Source organism: Bombus affinis, chromosome 8 (assembly GCF_024516045.1).
Source record: "Bombus affinis isolate iyBomAffi1 chromosome 8, iyBomAffi1.2, whole genome shotgun sequence".
Lineage (NCBI taxonomy): Eukaryota > Metazoa > Arthropoda > Insecta > Hymenoptera > Apidae > Bombus > Bombus affinis.
The window spans coordinates 4700565-4718024 of NC_066351.1; the positions used below are offsets into that span (position 1 = coordinate 4700565).

The 17460-nt window shown below is 35.9% G+C and overlaps 1 protein-coding gene across 3 annotated transcripts in view; it reads left to right on the top strand.

The window, feature by feature from the left end:
* Positions 1-17460, top strand: part of LOC126919809 (rho GTPase-activating protein 7) — a 349492-nt gene that overhangs the window by 254258 nt on the left and 77774 nt on the right. For all 3 annotated transcript variants that reach the window (XM_050729401.1, XM_050729403.1, XM_050729404.1), the window contains one exon: positions 17251-17322. In XM_050729401.1, the coding sequence (XP_050585358.1) occupies positions 17251-17322 (72 nt within the window). The remainder of the gene's footprint in view (positions 1-17250; positions 17323-17460) is intronic.

The following is a 17460-nucleotide window of genomic DNA, read 5'->3' on the forward strand; positions in this document are numbered from 1 at the left end:
TTTATACATTTTTGTTTCAAAAAGATATCTTTCTTGCTCAATGAAAAATTTTGCCCCGGTTTCCTTATCGTAGATTACTACGTATACTACACACAGTCGTTAATAACAACAGCAATATCGCAACTTAACAAACAGTCGGTTCACCATTGTCCGCATTTTCATATACGAGCGACCTAATCGGATTTTCTTCGTTGAATCCTGATTGCATAAGCAACTTCCAATTTCCAATCAACGGAAGTACCGATAACACTGCAGTCTCGTAATCGGCCCATTGCCAACGCAGTAGTATGATAAGAAATCAAAGAGAACGAGCGCATGACAGATCACCGGCGTAAATACAACCCTCGCCCATGCCTCGTTAAAACGTAATAATATCAGCGGTCGCGTTCGCCACCTACGGTTCGTTTCACCAACGACCTAACCTCGGTTCAGCAAAGGTAGGTTAGGTCACGCTACGTGTTTCAGGCTATTGCCAGTTAATGACTCCGACTATGTGTTCGTATCTCCCCTTCCTCGTTCCGCCCATCGAGTGTAGCTTTCTTCCTACGTCATCGACTCGTTAACCAAACATTGTCGAGTCGGAATCGTTAAATCGTTGCCCAGTCGAGTTTCGACTCGATAGCCTTTATCTTTTAAACGCGTAGAAAGTATGAAAGAACCTGGAGAAGATAGCTGAAAAGTTTTGAACCTGGGTTTGTTCAAGGCTGATCGATTGATCGACACCTTGACGAATTGATAATCGGTCGTCTGGGATCTCGAGGATGGAACGATCGGTCGATGAACGAGACAGGTTCTGTAAGAAGATTTACTCGTGCTTAAAACGAGAGCCTGAGATGTCATTCTATTATTCGTGATATAAAGAGCAACATCTGCGTGGATTAATGTAACGTGGGATTTATGCAATTTCTGAATTTTATATATATTCATTGTTGAAAAAATTACGGAGTCTCAATTGAGATGATAGAGTTACAAGTTCAATTTTTTGAAGTGAATCGTAATATAATATATCTTAAAACTAAAAGGTTGGATATGCTCTCCATATACTTGCTATATTTTATTACGCCATTTGTATTTCGTATCGTGTGCATTTTTACATCTTAAAATTTTCTATAAATGCATAGTTCTATAAATAGCAGTAATAAAAATTGCCTAATAATTTTCCAACTCATGAAATTCTCGCTCGACGACGCTCCATTAGCCTGGAACCAAGGGTTTATATGGAGAAGAAACCCTTATCCCTAGAAGGGTGCTAATTTTACCCACGACCGTAAAATGGGTGGCGGCTCAACTGGCTGTGATCGTTCGAGAAGATGGTGAATAGCAAACGGGATACTCGGTACGACGAAGAAACTCGTCATGAAAAGGGAACACTTGCACGCCATTGTGGGCTCCCGTACGTATGCGCACACGCGTCCCCTTTGTGTCTCATTGTTACCGGGAAGAAAAGGAAGGCAAGCCGGTACACTCGATACCAGTCGCCAATGCGAAACGGCCTTTACTTCAGGGACGGTTACGTGTATACTCGCCCTTCGGAATGTGCACTTATGTATCGTGAAAAAGTACCGACCTCATATCCTTCAGTTTCAAAGTCGTGCAGATTCGATCATTGCCATTTTTAACGTTAGAATTATCAGACTTCTGTTTTTGGAATTATTGAAAACGTTATTGTTCATTTTTGTTGAAACAGAACTACGTTTATGCAAAATATATCACTAGATTTGATTGATTACCAGCACGTAACTACCTATTTCCACACAACGTACATCTGTGAGAAAGAGAAATATGGAAAAACGAAAAGATGCTTTTGGTATTGAAGAAAAATATGATACGATTACTCCTTATAAATTATGCATTTTTCGAAGATTTATCTTGTTGTCAACTTATTTATTTATTAGATCATTAATATTTGTATTATACGTTACAGAAAAAATGTGATGACTTAGACTTATGTTACTTTAAAGCTTATGAAGAAAAATTTATGAGTCGAACACTCTTAAAGGAGTATAAAAAGTTTTTACCATCTTCTCAACTAATAATTCCAATGATTTATATTGGTCGAAATAAGACGACGAAATGGATACATGTATTTCGACATTGAGGTCTAACTTCTACGAAGGTCCTCTAATTTAGTAACTACCGCGCCATTAAACTAATGAAGTACTAAATATATTCATCTTCTTGGAACGCGTTCAGCGTAGAAGTGCAGTGCAAATCATCAAAAAAGGCCCAGTGAACTATGCAAAGAAGCAAACCGGTTCTGTGGGTTCCAAATCTCCATAGGGCAGGACCGAGTTTCTTTCCTCATTATTCTTTTTTTTTTTTTTTTCTTGTCATTCCCTTTTGCTTCCTTTCTCTCATCTTTGTCACCGTGACGACACCACGCGCGTTGCCTTATTCTAGCACAGCGAGTGGTAGTGTCTTTTACACCCTGCTGATCCGCATATTTCGGCTACGCGACTTGTTTCGAAAACAGTCGGCACCTTTTACCTAGGTATAATGCGCAGTTATCTTCCGAAAGAATCTCGAAATCGGGAAAGTGGGCGTCCTTATACCGTCTACAACGTTCTGAAAGGTCCATCCTAAATAACCGATCTTCAATGAGGACTTCGAAATGGCTTATTTGAGGTGAAAAATGAGTAACAATGAATAATAATTGATAAATATGGAATCTTTTGAAAACAAACTTTCATCTTAAATAATTGTAAAAGACAAACCTCGATGATTAGAGGAAACATATAACAATTACATTATTTTATGGAGCTCTCCTTCTATTTTAGGGAAATAATTCTGAAAAAGAAACTCCTACAAACGATGCATGATATTAGAACAGTTTTTATTTATTTTTTTTTTTTTTTTTTGACAATTTCTATAGTAATTCGTATTTAGAAAACAAATAGTAATTAGAATATTGAAACTTCATTGTTTTCCAAATAACAATTTTACCTTTTTCTCAAAGCTCCCATCAATTCTATTGTAATTTTTATTACCTAGAAATTCCATTCACATTCAATGTCTTACAATTTTCACTTCCCCATATATACTTCCAGTTCATTGTACATTATGCATTGCATTACGTAATCCACATACATTATGGAACTGCTGTTAAAATAAAATGTCTCATCACTTATCTCGTATAAAAGTTCCCAAACAAGTCGTAATAAATGAAATAAAATTAGTCGAGAAGGATTCCAAAATTATGTTAACGTCTTTCATGGGTACAAAAGAAGCCGCCTCTTTTTGGAACGTGGCATTTATCGCGTCCTCGGATGTCGATTATCAGACGCAACATGCCAGCAAAACGATGTATAATGTCCACTAATGCACCCTGCTGATCAGTTGTGAGTGGTTTGTCAGTGGTGTTCCATCGACATCGGCTAGCCTCCTGGTAAAATACCAACGAAATTCATATTCTGTGTAGCCGAGAAGATAAATCTGCACCGACTGATGGCAGCAAGGATGAACCAGAAGAAGAATAAAAAGAGGGACACGCCGAGGGGAAGAGGAAGGGCCACGCCTTTGTCCTAGTACGTCCACCGATCTTTCACCAGGAAGATAGAAGAAAAAGAAGATTGAGGTCTCTCCTACGGTCCCTGGATCCAACTGCACACTCGGACAACTTCGTCGATATGCTTGTTCTTGCTAAAATGTGTCTGCTGCTCGCTGTCATTTTGCCCCTTATCGTCGTTGTTTTTTGGCTACCTTGTATGGAACTCTTATTTGAGTCTTATTTGGCATATGATCGATAGAAGTTTTCTGTCGCTTAATAACTTTTTCTATTTGTGACAGCACATTTCTTTAGAAAAGGTAAAAGGTAAAAGGCTTGTTTTTGGTTTGAAAGGTTTTAAGCTTAGAGTCCGGCATCCGTGACTTTTCAGAATCTTGGGGTGAGCGAAAGTTTACATACAAGCGTATTAATTCATCCCCGGGAAGACGTAAATCATTGCCCGACACACCCACGCTGGTAATGGATTTCGTCGCCAACGAACGCATAATTCCAGTTTCACAAATGATACCTCTCGTGCCAAGTAGTTAGCGATCGGGGTTGGAGTGCTCTTGTACACAAGGGTGTTACTATCCCGACCTCAATCGTTGTTGAAAGTATGGAGTTAATACGTTGTCTCTTTCCAATTTTTTCCGAACTCTGAAAATTTCTGTTAAATCAAATTTCTATTGACTCCAGCAATCGAGAAATATTTTATACGCCCAGTATGCAATAATTTCAAGTAATTTTCTGAATAATCACTAGAATAAATAGGAATCCTAGTTCTATCATGTGAATTCTAATTCTAAATTATATTGAATTTAAAAGTTTTACAACTTGAAAATTCAAATTTCTTTTAAGTTCTAAATCCTATTAAGTAATATGACATTCTGTACTAAATTTTCTTTCAAGTTTATATTCTACGTTAATTAATAACAATTACATCGAGACTTTAATCATTCACTGTATATCGTGTGCGAGTCGTGTAAATCGTGTTTAGCTTAAAATATTCATTCATTGATAAATGTTGCGTAACGCAACGAAATGAAAATTTGGCTAGAAGAAGGAAGAAAATCGGTTAGAAGATACCGAGTTGGGAAACATGTGCAAGGAGTCGTGGTTTTAGAATAATATTTTCAGGTTGAAAATAAACGAAGCGTTCCTCGAGATCGAGGGCACGTCAGTACCTTGGCGCACGCGAGAGGGTGTGGCAACCACGAGCGAAGAGGAAACGCACGTTCACCGACAGCCATGAATTTCCGGTCCATTTAAGTCTCTGAATTGCTTCGGAACCGTATTGTTTCACGTCGCATTTTACGCTGCTATAAAAATTTGCATGCTGTCGAATCGATGCTGATTTTCTTTTGCCTTTAAATTATTAGGTTGATCGAAAATTTCGCAGCGAAGTTGAGGAATAATTTAGCATTTTATTAACACGGTTGTTACCAAAGTGAATTAGAGCAAAACGGTCACTATAAACCATGTCTTGTTCCTTGTACTTTCGTATTATATATTTGATAGCATAACAGCCTTTTATTATAAACAATAACTCTCCGAAATTTGTTCTTCAGAGAAATTCATTTGGTTCACAGCTTAAACTTGAATCTAAGAATGTTAAGGAGTAAAGCACACATAAACTTTCCAAATAACCCAATATCGATACAAAACACGACATTCTGAAAAAGAAAATAAAGCTGGATATGTTGTTATTAAAAATTTCTACGAGATAAAAACTGATGGTACAATGTTATATCTAGCGGAGCAAAGCCTGCAAATGTCTATTTTAAACAGAGACGACTATTTCGCTCGAAACGTCGAGGGACCGAGAGCTACATGGTCGAAGTTCTATACGAAACGAGGCGCCACGAACTGGTTACGAAAACGCGAATCACTTCCAGAACACAGTGCGATCATGTTAGTGGCTAAAGCAACTCATTAGAGTTACGTTTATGCAATGGAAGGTCATAAACAGTGTACAACGTTGCCATATATCACTGAACAAAGGTTGAGTTGTCGAGGAACGGGGACGAATTGCAAAAGAACTTTCAGTAATGGGTGCGGGTAGATAATCTCGCATTCTAGAAGCTGTAATAAACCAATGAAAATGATAACTAAATATCCAGACTGGGAACGATCCGACTCTACTTCGCCTCCTTGTGATAGCCTCTTTTATAGTCGCTCACCTTTGTTCCACGTAGCTATCGCTCCCATAAAATTCTGGACTGAATCGTCAATTAAAAAGTTGAAACGGTAAACGATATGAGTGTCCGTAAAATAAGAAACGGTTTTCTTAACGGGAAAGGATATAAATTTCACGAAGAATATGGTGGAAAAAATTATAAGCTGTAGAATAAGTAACAGTAGAATATTCCTGTAAGTTCCCAAATATATATTCGGGAGGAATAATTTAATTATGGAAAGAAAGTATGGAACGAAAATTTAAAGCAAATAATCGCTCGTCCAGATTTAGGGTTCCTCGCAAATGACAGGGCATCACGAAACGCTTAAGCGTAATTTCCTTCTCTCGGCAAAGTGATTTCCTTTTTTTCACGTTTCACAGAGTACTAATTCCGCGCGTTATTAAGAAAATTGCCGTGGCCAGAAAGAGAATTTTTAAAGCTTACACGGGCATTTAATCTCGATTGTAATTCACCCACGCGACCGTGTTAATCGCTATAGCAATTTGTATCGGAGCGAAGTTCATCGTTGGTTCCATATTGTACTTCCTTTTTTAAACATACAACGTCTGCAACGTAAATGAAACTAAATGAAATTAAACGAACTATATTTTTCAATTTCATTATTTCACTTTTCAGTTGAAATTTTACTTCACAAAGTTTAACACTGAGAATTTACATTTCACATTAAGCGAAATAGAATGTCTGATTAACGATATTTCAGAAGAGAAGATAATTTTACACACTCAAGGTTTATCGTTTTTACGGCTATTTACAAGTAGTTGAGAGTTGTCGTTGGGAAGAACCCTCTTTATGAGAAACAGAGAACAAGAGAGGTTATACCAGGTCCCTCTTTATGTTACTCAAGGATTTGAAGGCAATTGGAGGGTACTTAGAACCGAGACACTTCATTTGCATCTCTATAAGTCGCAGACGTGCATCCACGTACATGTGAGACGGAGGCAACGAGCCAGTGAATCCATGTGTGTTTTCCTTGTATCTTTCCTATTCGGACATATTTAAAAAGTTTCAACAAGCTGATCGTTCTATTCATACCCCAACAGTTTTAAAAAATAAATGTAACACAATAAACGATTAACTAATTAAATAGCTGATAGTTTCAAAAAACACATTGCGTATGAGAAATTAATTTTTATGAAATTTCTAGATACAATAAAAAGGTGTCTATTCTTAATAAATTCTAAATTGATTCTGAATAACTTCGCCTTATAAATGGAAGAAACATGAGAAAGTAGAAGATGTCATAAAAATTGGATTTGCTGTAAATTAATATAATCAATGACATCGAAATAAACGTCTTGACTGTATCGAATCGTGATTCCTGTGAGAAGGTAGAGGGATGTCAGAATACTGGGAAGTCATGCGAATCAATTGCGACTATATTCAGGTCCTGGAACCTGGTACTGACAATCTCAAACTCGTGAGAACCAATAACCGCGACACTAGGATTACACGAATAGCCATCGACAGTCTGGCATAATTTGCAGGTTGTAGCTATTGATTCGCGTGTTTTGAGGGCCGTTACTATCGGCTAGCGTGTGATTTACGACTGTTCTAGTAATTTCTAGTGCCAACATTATTAACACCCAGTCTTTTATTTATTAAACACTCTCTGATGACTATTTTATTAAATTTAAAATATTTATTTTCCAATCTATTCAGACTTTACATTTTAAAGTATATTGTTAATATTATCAGTTACATACTTTTCACGATAATCCTCACAAGAATGTTTTAAAAGAGGATCAGTCATTTCAAATCTGTTTTTCATAATCATAAATCTTCTTTCTGAGATGATTCATATCTAAGTTACGTAACCTAAACAAGAATTCAGTTTAACTCATATTAGCGATATTGTTATCAAGATATAAGATACAAAAATGAACATAACGTTCTACAATATTTACTACTACAATATCCTATGCTTGTAGAATAATTGTTACAAAAAAATGGGATAACGCCATTAATCTTGAAACTATTTTTCCATCGTAAAATTTGCTACTGACATGATTCACATCTAAATTACCATAACCAAGAGTCTATTCTAATCGCACACGTTCCGAGCTATTAAAATCGTTCGCTAAGAGACTCTTGGCGCCGCATCAACAATACATCGCCCCTTTTACGGATGGACACAGTTCTGCGGAAACAACAAGAACACAAGAACATTCTGGCGACGTATGCAAATACCTGACCGAGAAGAGAGTCGACATTGATCTCGTTTCAGTCGGCTGGTGTCGTTTTGCAATTCCTTCAGCGAGTGGCTTTTCGCCGTTTCTCGAGACAGACGTTAATTAAATGATGCAGCCGATGCGACAACTCGATCGACAGTGGTTGCTCGTTATCGAACGCGGTCCACAGGCTTTTTGCATTGTAAGCAATACTGGCTACGCATCGTTGATTAATGCGGAAGTGTGAACACGAAGACGGCTACTCGATTCCGGAGTATCCATTGATTCCAACGTTGTCTTTGTATTTTATTAACGAGCTTCACAAGAATTCGCGTTGTCTCTCTCCGCAGACATTGATTTCTAACGAACGTGAACAGAAGTAAAACGACGATTTTTCCAAGATTTTGCTATTATGTTATACGAAGGTCATCAGAGAACGACATAATAAATTCGTTTTTGGTGTTCATTTAATTTTGACGAAGGAACCACTTTAATATGATTAATTTTTTTAAAACGATTCACTCTTTCGCGGCGAAATATTTTCTTCGGGCTGCGGGGGAAATAATAGATCTTTGTTGATAATAATAGAAATAGAGTTGTTGATAATAGAAACATTTAATGTTTTTGTAAAAGGAAGACTAGAATTAGAAGCAGTTTTATCGAAAACTGATTTTGTGTTTTGTGATTCTTTTCAGACTTCGTTGATTCCATGATTCGCAATGTAATATGAGACGATTAGCAGCATATTATGATATAATACTATTTAAAAAAGAAATAAAATAAGAGAAAAGCGTATTTCGAGACACGAAGCGTTTCGAAATGCGAATTATCGAGTTATCGATTTACGTTCCGGCAGGAAATCGCGATGCAGGAAATGTAGGGAAACAGAGACCGTGAAACGATCGTTGAGAGGGACGAATAAATTTGTAGTAGGCTACGTGGAAGAGGAAGCCTGTGCTTACGTAGAGAAACATTTGGAACAGCCTGGTGTATCCGTGCTTTTATGCAACGTGCAGGGGTTAAGCAATGGTGTTTACGGCCGACTTTTGACGTCAGAATCGAAGTAGGTCGGGCATTAAAAGCTGCAGCACGTTCGATGGAAGAGTCACGGGCAAGAATATCGCGCATTTTATGCGACAGATCGAGAATCGAAGGGCAAACGTCGAGCTTTTTCTCGAAATTGTGTCGCGTAATTCGTGATTGTCCATGGTCTTAAGTCGATTATGTCAGGAATTTTCGTTTCAATTCGCAATGTCATGCTTTTCATTATAAGGGATAGAAGTTCGTGGGCTAGAAAAATGGAAGTTTTAATAGAGAAGATTTTCATTAATTTATTGTATTGTATCATGATATCGAACTTTTAATTTGAAATATACATTGCACAATTTAGTTTCGCATATCAGTAGTCATATTTTCTAAGAAATTTAATATTTAATGTCGAAATTGTAGAAATTTAAATGTCTTGTCAATGATTTGGGGAATTTGAAACAAGCCTGATAGGTGTATTTTTTTCGTAGAATATTCTTGATAATGCTATACAGTGAATGTTATTAATAATCGTACACTATAGTATTCTATCGATTACTACTCTGTATATTTGATCATAATTAAATTAACGTGCTTTTTGTTTTTTATTATAACAAAGCATGTATTTTTCTTGACGATAATGTAAATTTTGTTTGCTTGAACTAAATATTTGTGGCATAACATATAATACGCTATAATATGTTAGGAAATATATTATTCGTACGTCGCATAAATATTCGGACACTTATTCATTCATATATGTTGGTTATACTTCTACAGCTTTAATACTGTTTGTAAACATACATGTGTGTTGGGCAAGATGTAGAGTATACTTCAAAATATCAATTATTATTCGAAAATCATTGTCATCTGTCAGAAATGTTGAATATGAAACGAAAAAGCAAAAATACTTATTTTGATGTGCGACGATTAGACATTTTCAACCGTGAAAAAGAAAAATATTTATCGGGAAATCGTCTCTCTCATAAAATTAAGCAACAATATCGTAGCAGACATAAAAAGGTATCGGTAATCATAATCGTGATGATCGGATAGAGTAAATTCTTCAAAAGTGACGACCAAAGATACTGAACGATCGAGATAAACGGAATATTAGGAAAAAAATAAAAAATCCTGACTTAAATGCTCCTAAGTTAAGTGCTGAATTATTTGAAGAGTCAGAAAAGAAAGTTCATCCAGATACGATACGTCGAGTATTAAAAGAATATGAATATAACGATAGAGTAGTACGTAGAAAGCCATATTTAAATGAGGCGAATCGTAAGAAAAGATTAGTATTTGCAAATAATTTATTGACAAAGAACAACCTTGGTGGAATGATGTTTTTGCCGATGAAAGTAAATTCAGTTTACTTGGACCTGATGGACAAAAAATAGTGCGGCGTAAACGGAGTCAAGAGCTTAATTTTAGAAATTTAAGTCCAACAATTAAACACGAAGGTGGAAGTGTCATGGTTTGGGGTTGTATTTCGTCGAAAGAATTTGGGGAATTGGTTTTTACAGATGTAATTATGGATAAAAATAGGTATTTAGACATTTTAAAACAAAATCTAAAAAGAAGTGTAACTGCAGTGGACATTGAAAACACACTTTTTTTATCATGATAATGAACCGGAACATAAAACCAAGATAGTTTAAGAATATCTATTATATAATTGCCCTCGTATATTACATACAGCACCGCAATCACCGAATTTAAATCCAATTGGAAACTTATGGGACTATCTGGACAAGAAGATTCGACAAACACTAATTACGTCAGAACATGAACTAAAATTAAAATTATTTGCAAAAAATTATAACAAACATGCCAAATCGATTACAATATGTAATAAAATAAAGAAGCCAACAAGATATTGACATTTAAAAAATTGATATAATATATATGTATTTTTTATGTAAAATCATTCTAAAAAATGAAATGTCCGAACATTTTTGCGACGTATGAATAATACATTTCCTAATGTATTATTTATTATGCCACAAATTATTTAGTCTAAATAAATAAAATTTGCATTATCGCTAAGAAAAATATATGCTTTATCATAATAAAAAACAAAAAATACGTTAATTAAATCATAGTCAAATATAGAGAGTAGCAATGGATAGAATACTATAGTGTCCGAATATGAATAAGAGGAGTCACTATATGTATATCCTAATATAATATGAATTTCAATATCCTTTCAGCTTAATGCAATAATCTTTAATTACATAGAACTATCAATGATCAAAGAATTTTTATCATTATACACAAAAGTTAGGTTTCAAATTTTAAAGTAATTTGAATAAGTTTATTCAAGATTTCTCTACTCGTTTCTACGTCCTCATTTTCATGAGGTTGAGGATGCTTCTCCTTGATTCGCTCTCGCAAGCTCTCGAAAAACATCATCTTTTTCGATATCAACAGTTACGGGATGTACTCCACGTTGCAAGGGGAAAGTAGAATTAAATAAAGCTCGAGAGGATACTAGAGATACAGGCATTCCTTTGCGTGCAGTTTCACAGTGATATTACTTTCATAGAGAAGACGGACAGGGAGAGCATCTTCGAAACAATATCTTGGTCTTTGATTGAAACGAACACGTTACAGAATTTCTCTTAGCTACGGTTTATTGCACTCTTCGATATAAGACAAAGTACTCGAAAGAAATTTTTGTACCATCGACGTTCGAATGTTTAATCAAGTTTGTTGACGTTCGGCTAAGTTCGATGACAAATTCGAGATATTGCGAAGATACCTCACGTGATGGATTGAGGTCTCTTTAGCTTAGCGTAACAACTTATTCTTTTGTACACCGATTTTTCCGTGTATTTCGTTGTATACGGAAGGATAAGAAAGTCCAAAGCGTCATAGTTAATCAGTAAGTACATAAAAAGCGAAGATTAAGGTGTTATCAGAAATGTTAGTTTGTTTAACATATGTTTCAACTATATTGCTTTGGAACGTGAGAACGTATCGGAGAAGAATTTAACAAAGAAGCAACAATATTGATCCTTAATAATATCATTAGTTACGTGGAAATTTTCGAATAGAACGTTTTAGTGTAATTTAATTAATAAATATTTTCAAGAACTATTTAGAAGGAGTTTGGTCTCGATGCTCGATCCGGTTGCCCGCGTTACGACGGCGATTCGTTCGGAAGGCGCAGCCGCTTTGCCGGTTTCTGGATTGTGGCGTCTGGCTGCTGTCGCCTGAATTGCGTAAAAGCAAATCTCCTTACGAAAGGGTCGTGTACCTACACGGCTACGGTACCGTACTCCACGATCTTTTATTCCGCATGAAGTGACACACCTACGTGCCGCTTTATTCAGAACATAGCTGAAGTCTCAGGCAGCGACCTACCGCAAAGCCGTATTATTTCGACGAGCTGGATTTCCGTGTCATCCGCCTTTCCAAGACGCGTCATGCTGGACGATGAATCATTAAATCGGCCTTCAAATGCGCGAATATCGCGTCACCTCTGCTGTTAAGCATGAAACTCGATTTGGTCGATCTTGTTTAATGGCATATTCGATTAATTGCTTCGCACAGTCGATGATGTTTGAGAAGATGCACGAATCTCGATAGCTATGAAATTTTTGCTAAATTATTTTTACTAAAACGAAGAATTTAAATTTTGCAAAGCGATAGTACGAACTTTATAGTATTTATTTTAATTATGTAATAGTCTTAGTATTTGCAACTTTACAGACCAATAACGTCGACGATGACTCAGTTGTATTTCTATAATTAGTGCGTGATTTTTCTGTTAGTTTTATGGGGATGGGCTTGTAAATATGATTACGTTTGACGCAATTCCTATTGGGTTTTCTTGCAAGTTTAGAAAAGAATCAGTTAGTTGGTTGTTTGTGGAAGGAACGTACGATCATTTGAACTTTAATTGCACTTTCGAAGCACGCCTTTTCGTTTACATGATGAATAAAGAAGTTCGGAGCTCGCTTCATTGAATAAAAAATTCAGTATGCGATAACAATTATTCCATAGCAGACTTTAAGATAACAGAAAATGTCTCTATTCACGGTATGCTCGTTAAAAAATGCCATTACCAGGGCTCATGGAAAGGAATCGTTTATTAAATTTTATTCAAACATTAATCTTAATAGGAGGAATATTTGCACATATGCGTATATATTTAGTTTTTCTTTAATTCAAGCATGGTTCTAAAGAATACAATGTACATCTCTGTGAATAAATACTCTTCAGTTTATAGGATCCTTTCAGTCCATCCAATGCCTAGTCTAAGTCTATATGTATAACCTTTTTTAGAAAAGTAAAAAATGATTATCTTCCTTTGGTCTTACTAAATTCATCCCTGAATAGTTTAAAGTCGGGTAATGGTATGGTTTGCGCTTTATTTCCGACTGAACTTTTTAATTGTAGTGGCTTTGAAAATGAAAGAACGCTTCTTAACTACAAGAAACAGGGAAATATTTGTGGGTAAAGTCATTTATATTCATGCTCATTTTTTCGCTCGTGAGATAAAGCGCTCGCAATTTTTTTCTAGCACACAAGAATTCGAAAAAATTAAAATGTAAAATTTTCCATAGATTATCGATAAGAATTTGTCTACGAATTATTTCTTGCTTAAAAATATTCTCGTACTATCCACCTTGCAACTTTCGCAAAGGCTTCACTACGCACACTACAAACACACCGAAGACTAAGAAAAGACTTTTAACCCGTTGCTTACCCTCCGCACAGCCCATCCCCATAAAACTAACAGAAATACGTTTCTTCCAGCACGTTCGCACAACAACGCATATCGGTTCGTGATCGATCGACCTAATGAAAGGCGACGCGAGCGCCACGCCGTTCTGTTCTGCTAATTAATAAACTTCCATCGACACACCAAGAGTGAAAGGCTCGATTAAACGTCCTTGAAGGAGGTTGCATGTACTATATCTTCTATTACGCCCATTTATCGAATTTCACTAGTTTGGCCACAGAGACGAGATCGAATTCAAATTGGAATTCATCGCGGTCCTTTTGATTCTATGAACAGTTTTGCAATAAACGGACTAATTAATTTTGCTGTGGTCCTTGAATGTTTTTTAATAGACTATAGATGGAAAACATGATAAATTACGTCTCCCATCTTTTATATGACAATTTTAAGATTCAATATTTCGTCAACTAATTACATTTTCATTTGATTTGAGGATTAAATATACGTTTTTGTCACTCTCTTGGGAAATATTAATGACGTTAATTATGCCGCAATATTAATTAAATTAAATGAACACAACAATTAAACCAGCATTATTCATTTCCTACAAAACATTGTGTATTTATCAACTATTTTCGAAAGCTTTTCACCTTCGATTCTATCAAGATATTTTTCAGCTGTCTCATATTGAAATATTTCTTTTGAATCATCAAATGACACTGAAATCGGAAAATTAGTAATAATACCGTTATCATATTTTCCTATATGGACTTTAATTTTGTACTTTGTTAACACTTTTCTTAAATTTGGGACACCTTTCATCATTAGAAAAGTGTAATGGGATGGAAAATAACCAGAAGAATGTAGCAGGGTTAATTCACGAGAACGTACATTATAGAACAGATCATGATCCACGATGTAGCGCGTGATGTCGTGCGCCACGGTCGAGAAGCTCGACAACGTAGCGGTCAGAAAATAAAGATGTTAACCACTCTCTCCCTCTCCCCCCTCTCTCCATCCCTCTCTCTCTCTCTCTCTCTCTCTCTATAGTGATAGCTATCTACGTTTTATCGCGTGGCAATGCGCGATCGCATCGGTATCATAGATATGAATTCTCTTTTCCGTCGCTATGGGTGGTCGAGGACTCCCTCAAAGACAGAAACGTGCTAGCCTCGACACCAAGTTTTCCCCTACCTTCTTGCTTTCTTCTTTATATCACCGATTGTCTATGTCCTTCTTTTCGCAACTTTCGCTCGTATCATCATTGGTTATCCCTGTTCTCGTTTGTGGCTTCTCATGGATCCCACGTGGGACTTTCGCGACTGCCTCCTGGCCAATTAACCATACGCAGAAAAAGAACTGCTGCTGAAAAGTGATATGTCGCTCTGACCCGTCTAGAAATTTCAGAAAAGTTGCTGGATATTCTCCATTTTCCTTCTTCCTGTTTCCTTGTTATCGGTATGCAAATCTTACACGCAAGTCTACCGGGTCTAGAGAAAGGTTATTGGAGTTGAAATTATATAGAGATTTTGAAGTTATGTCGCTCTTTGAGCAGATTACTTTTAGGTATATTCATTATCATAGGATATTTTGTTTTATCTAGGATTTTTCTAGCGGATATTTTGACTATATCTGTTTTCATTAATTTGATGCGTGTCTTTTAGAAATATTTCTATTAAAAAAATATTTTGCTGAAATTTGTTCCATGTATTATTTTCATTAATTTTTGTGGTCGAGTAACGAAATATTTCTTATATGTTATTTATTGAGATATTGTTTTGAAATTGAAGCTTTTGTTGTGTTTCTTATTGAACCGTTGAAGACACTACAACCTGCTATTGAAATGTAAATATTTGGGATTGGTTTCATAATCGTTTGATGCTTATGTTATGTTATGCATTATGTATTAATCTCAATTTTTTTTCATGCGAATTTAATCGAGTAGATATAGAAAAATATGTCGCGTTTATCTCGTCAAAAACAGTACTTCGTGAATGAAAAAGAATGATGAAAGAACGAGAGATCTAGTTCCAAAAACGTCGATGATCACACGTTTTTATGATAAGGAACCAGTGTTACTGAACTATGCCCATTCATAACCCATTTGGCATCTCAGAAGATTAGATACGCAGCTTGCTCAAGTAAATTTTCTAATTGACAATCTGGAAACAGTGGAAGAGTATCGTATCGTTTCTTATCGGTTTCTAAAAACGATCGAAAAGAAGCTGTATTGCAACACGAGTCTAGTATATTAACCTTTCTGTGATCAATGCGCTGAGCGTTCCAAAAATCATCTATTAGGTTGCCCCAAAAGTTCCTCTCGTTTTATAAGGAAATAATACATGTACGATATTTCCTGTTTTGTATTATTTTATTGAATTATGTATGCCACATTTTGTTCTATTAGGTTGTTCTATTTACATTTGACAGATTAGGTTTCATGTTTGTATAAACATTGCTGGATAAAGCAGATACGTGCAAATAGCGAAAGACACTTTTGGGACAACCTAATATGATTCTATTCAAATTTAAGCATTCATACAAAGCTTTAAATTTAAATTCTATAATTCAAAATTCCATATTCTCAAATCTAAGTTGAAACTTTCACGCCTCTAGTTTTAAATAGAAACTATATAATTTAAAGCTTACAATGTTGTTTAGTTAATATCGTTTAACATTCTTTTCTGTATATTATATTAATTTCTGTACATTATGTACATTAATAAAATACCCTGTCAAAGCATGACAAGCTAAAAGATTCTTTATATATATAAATTCTTCGTAACAAAAGAGTAAATTTCCCTTCTGACGGACATCATCCTCAAGAACAAAACTCTTCGAAATCGACAACGACTCCAGAACGGTTGACACCAATACTCGGAATTCCAGCATACAGATCGATCCCATTCCTGTCGGTCGCGAATAAATTCCTGCCTCGTTTTAGTAATTCCCTCCTTCGGGACGTCCGTTTCCCTTGTCTCGTGAGTTTCATCGCGATGCATTCCTTTCGCGCTGTGACACACTCGCGTTCTCGCGAGTTTTTCGCGTCACGCTGTCAGCCAAGGTATCTCGTCTCGCATAATGAAGAGCACCGTTTTCGTCGTGGTCGCCGCTTTTTCTGACGAGGCCTTCATCCACCAAACGAGCAGGGTCGTGCGGCGCAAGCAGAGGAATCCTGCCCCGCTAATGATCAGAATGTTTGTTCATGTAAATGCGGATCCCGGCCCTTTTTTCTCTCGCACACTTTGCTGAAAACGAGTTTATCGCACGAGCCTGGTTGTCTTCGATAATGTTTCTGCTGTCCGTTGACTGGTGATCCTTTAATTTTGTCGAGCGAAGAAGAAAATCGCTATTTCCTCATTTAATGGGATTGTGCCTTTAAAAGATCGGCACGGGATATAATTATGGTACAATTATGTTCAAACTTGACAGATTCCAATAATTTTGAATTATTTTTTCATATTCGATATATTTCGGGGATTTCTTGCACCTATAATTTGTGATTACTCTTTTGACATTTGATACGTTGAAGATCTTTTGGTTTTTTAAAATTAAATAATAAAATGAAATTGAGAACTTTGAAAACTAACTTGAATTTCTGTAGTTTATATCTAATAATGTGTGGGATAATTGTAAAGAAATAAATTAACTTTCCTAATGTACATGTGATTTCTTTTGTTATAGAGATCGAAGCACAAGAAGCTTGCAAATGGCTGAGAGCGGCTGGTTTTCCACAATATGCGCAGATGTACGAGGGTAAGTTAAGCTCATTTTTCAATATTTAGCCATAATATATTTACAAAACCTAACTGAATATTACAACGCTTAAAAGTAAAAATTGAAGATACTTTTGTTTATAATATCGCTTCCTCGTATATTCATCTTAACACGTGA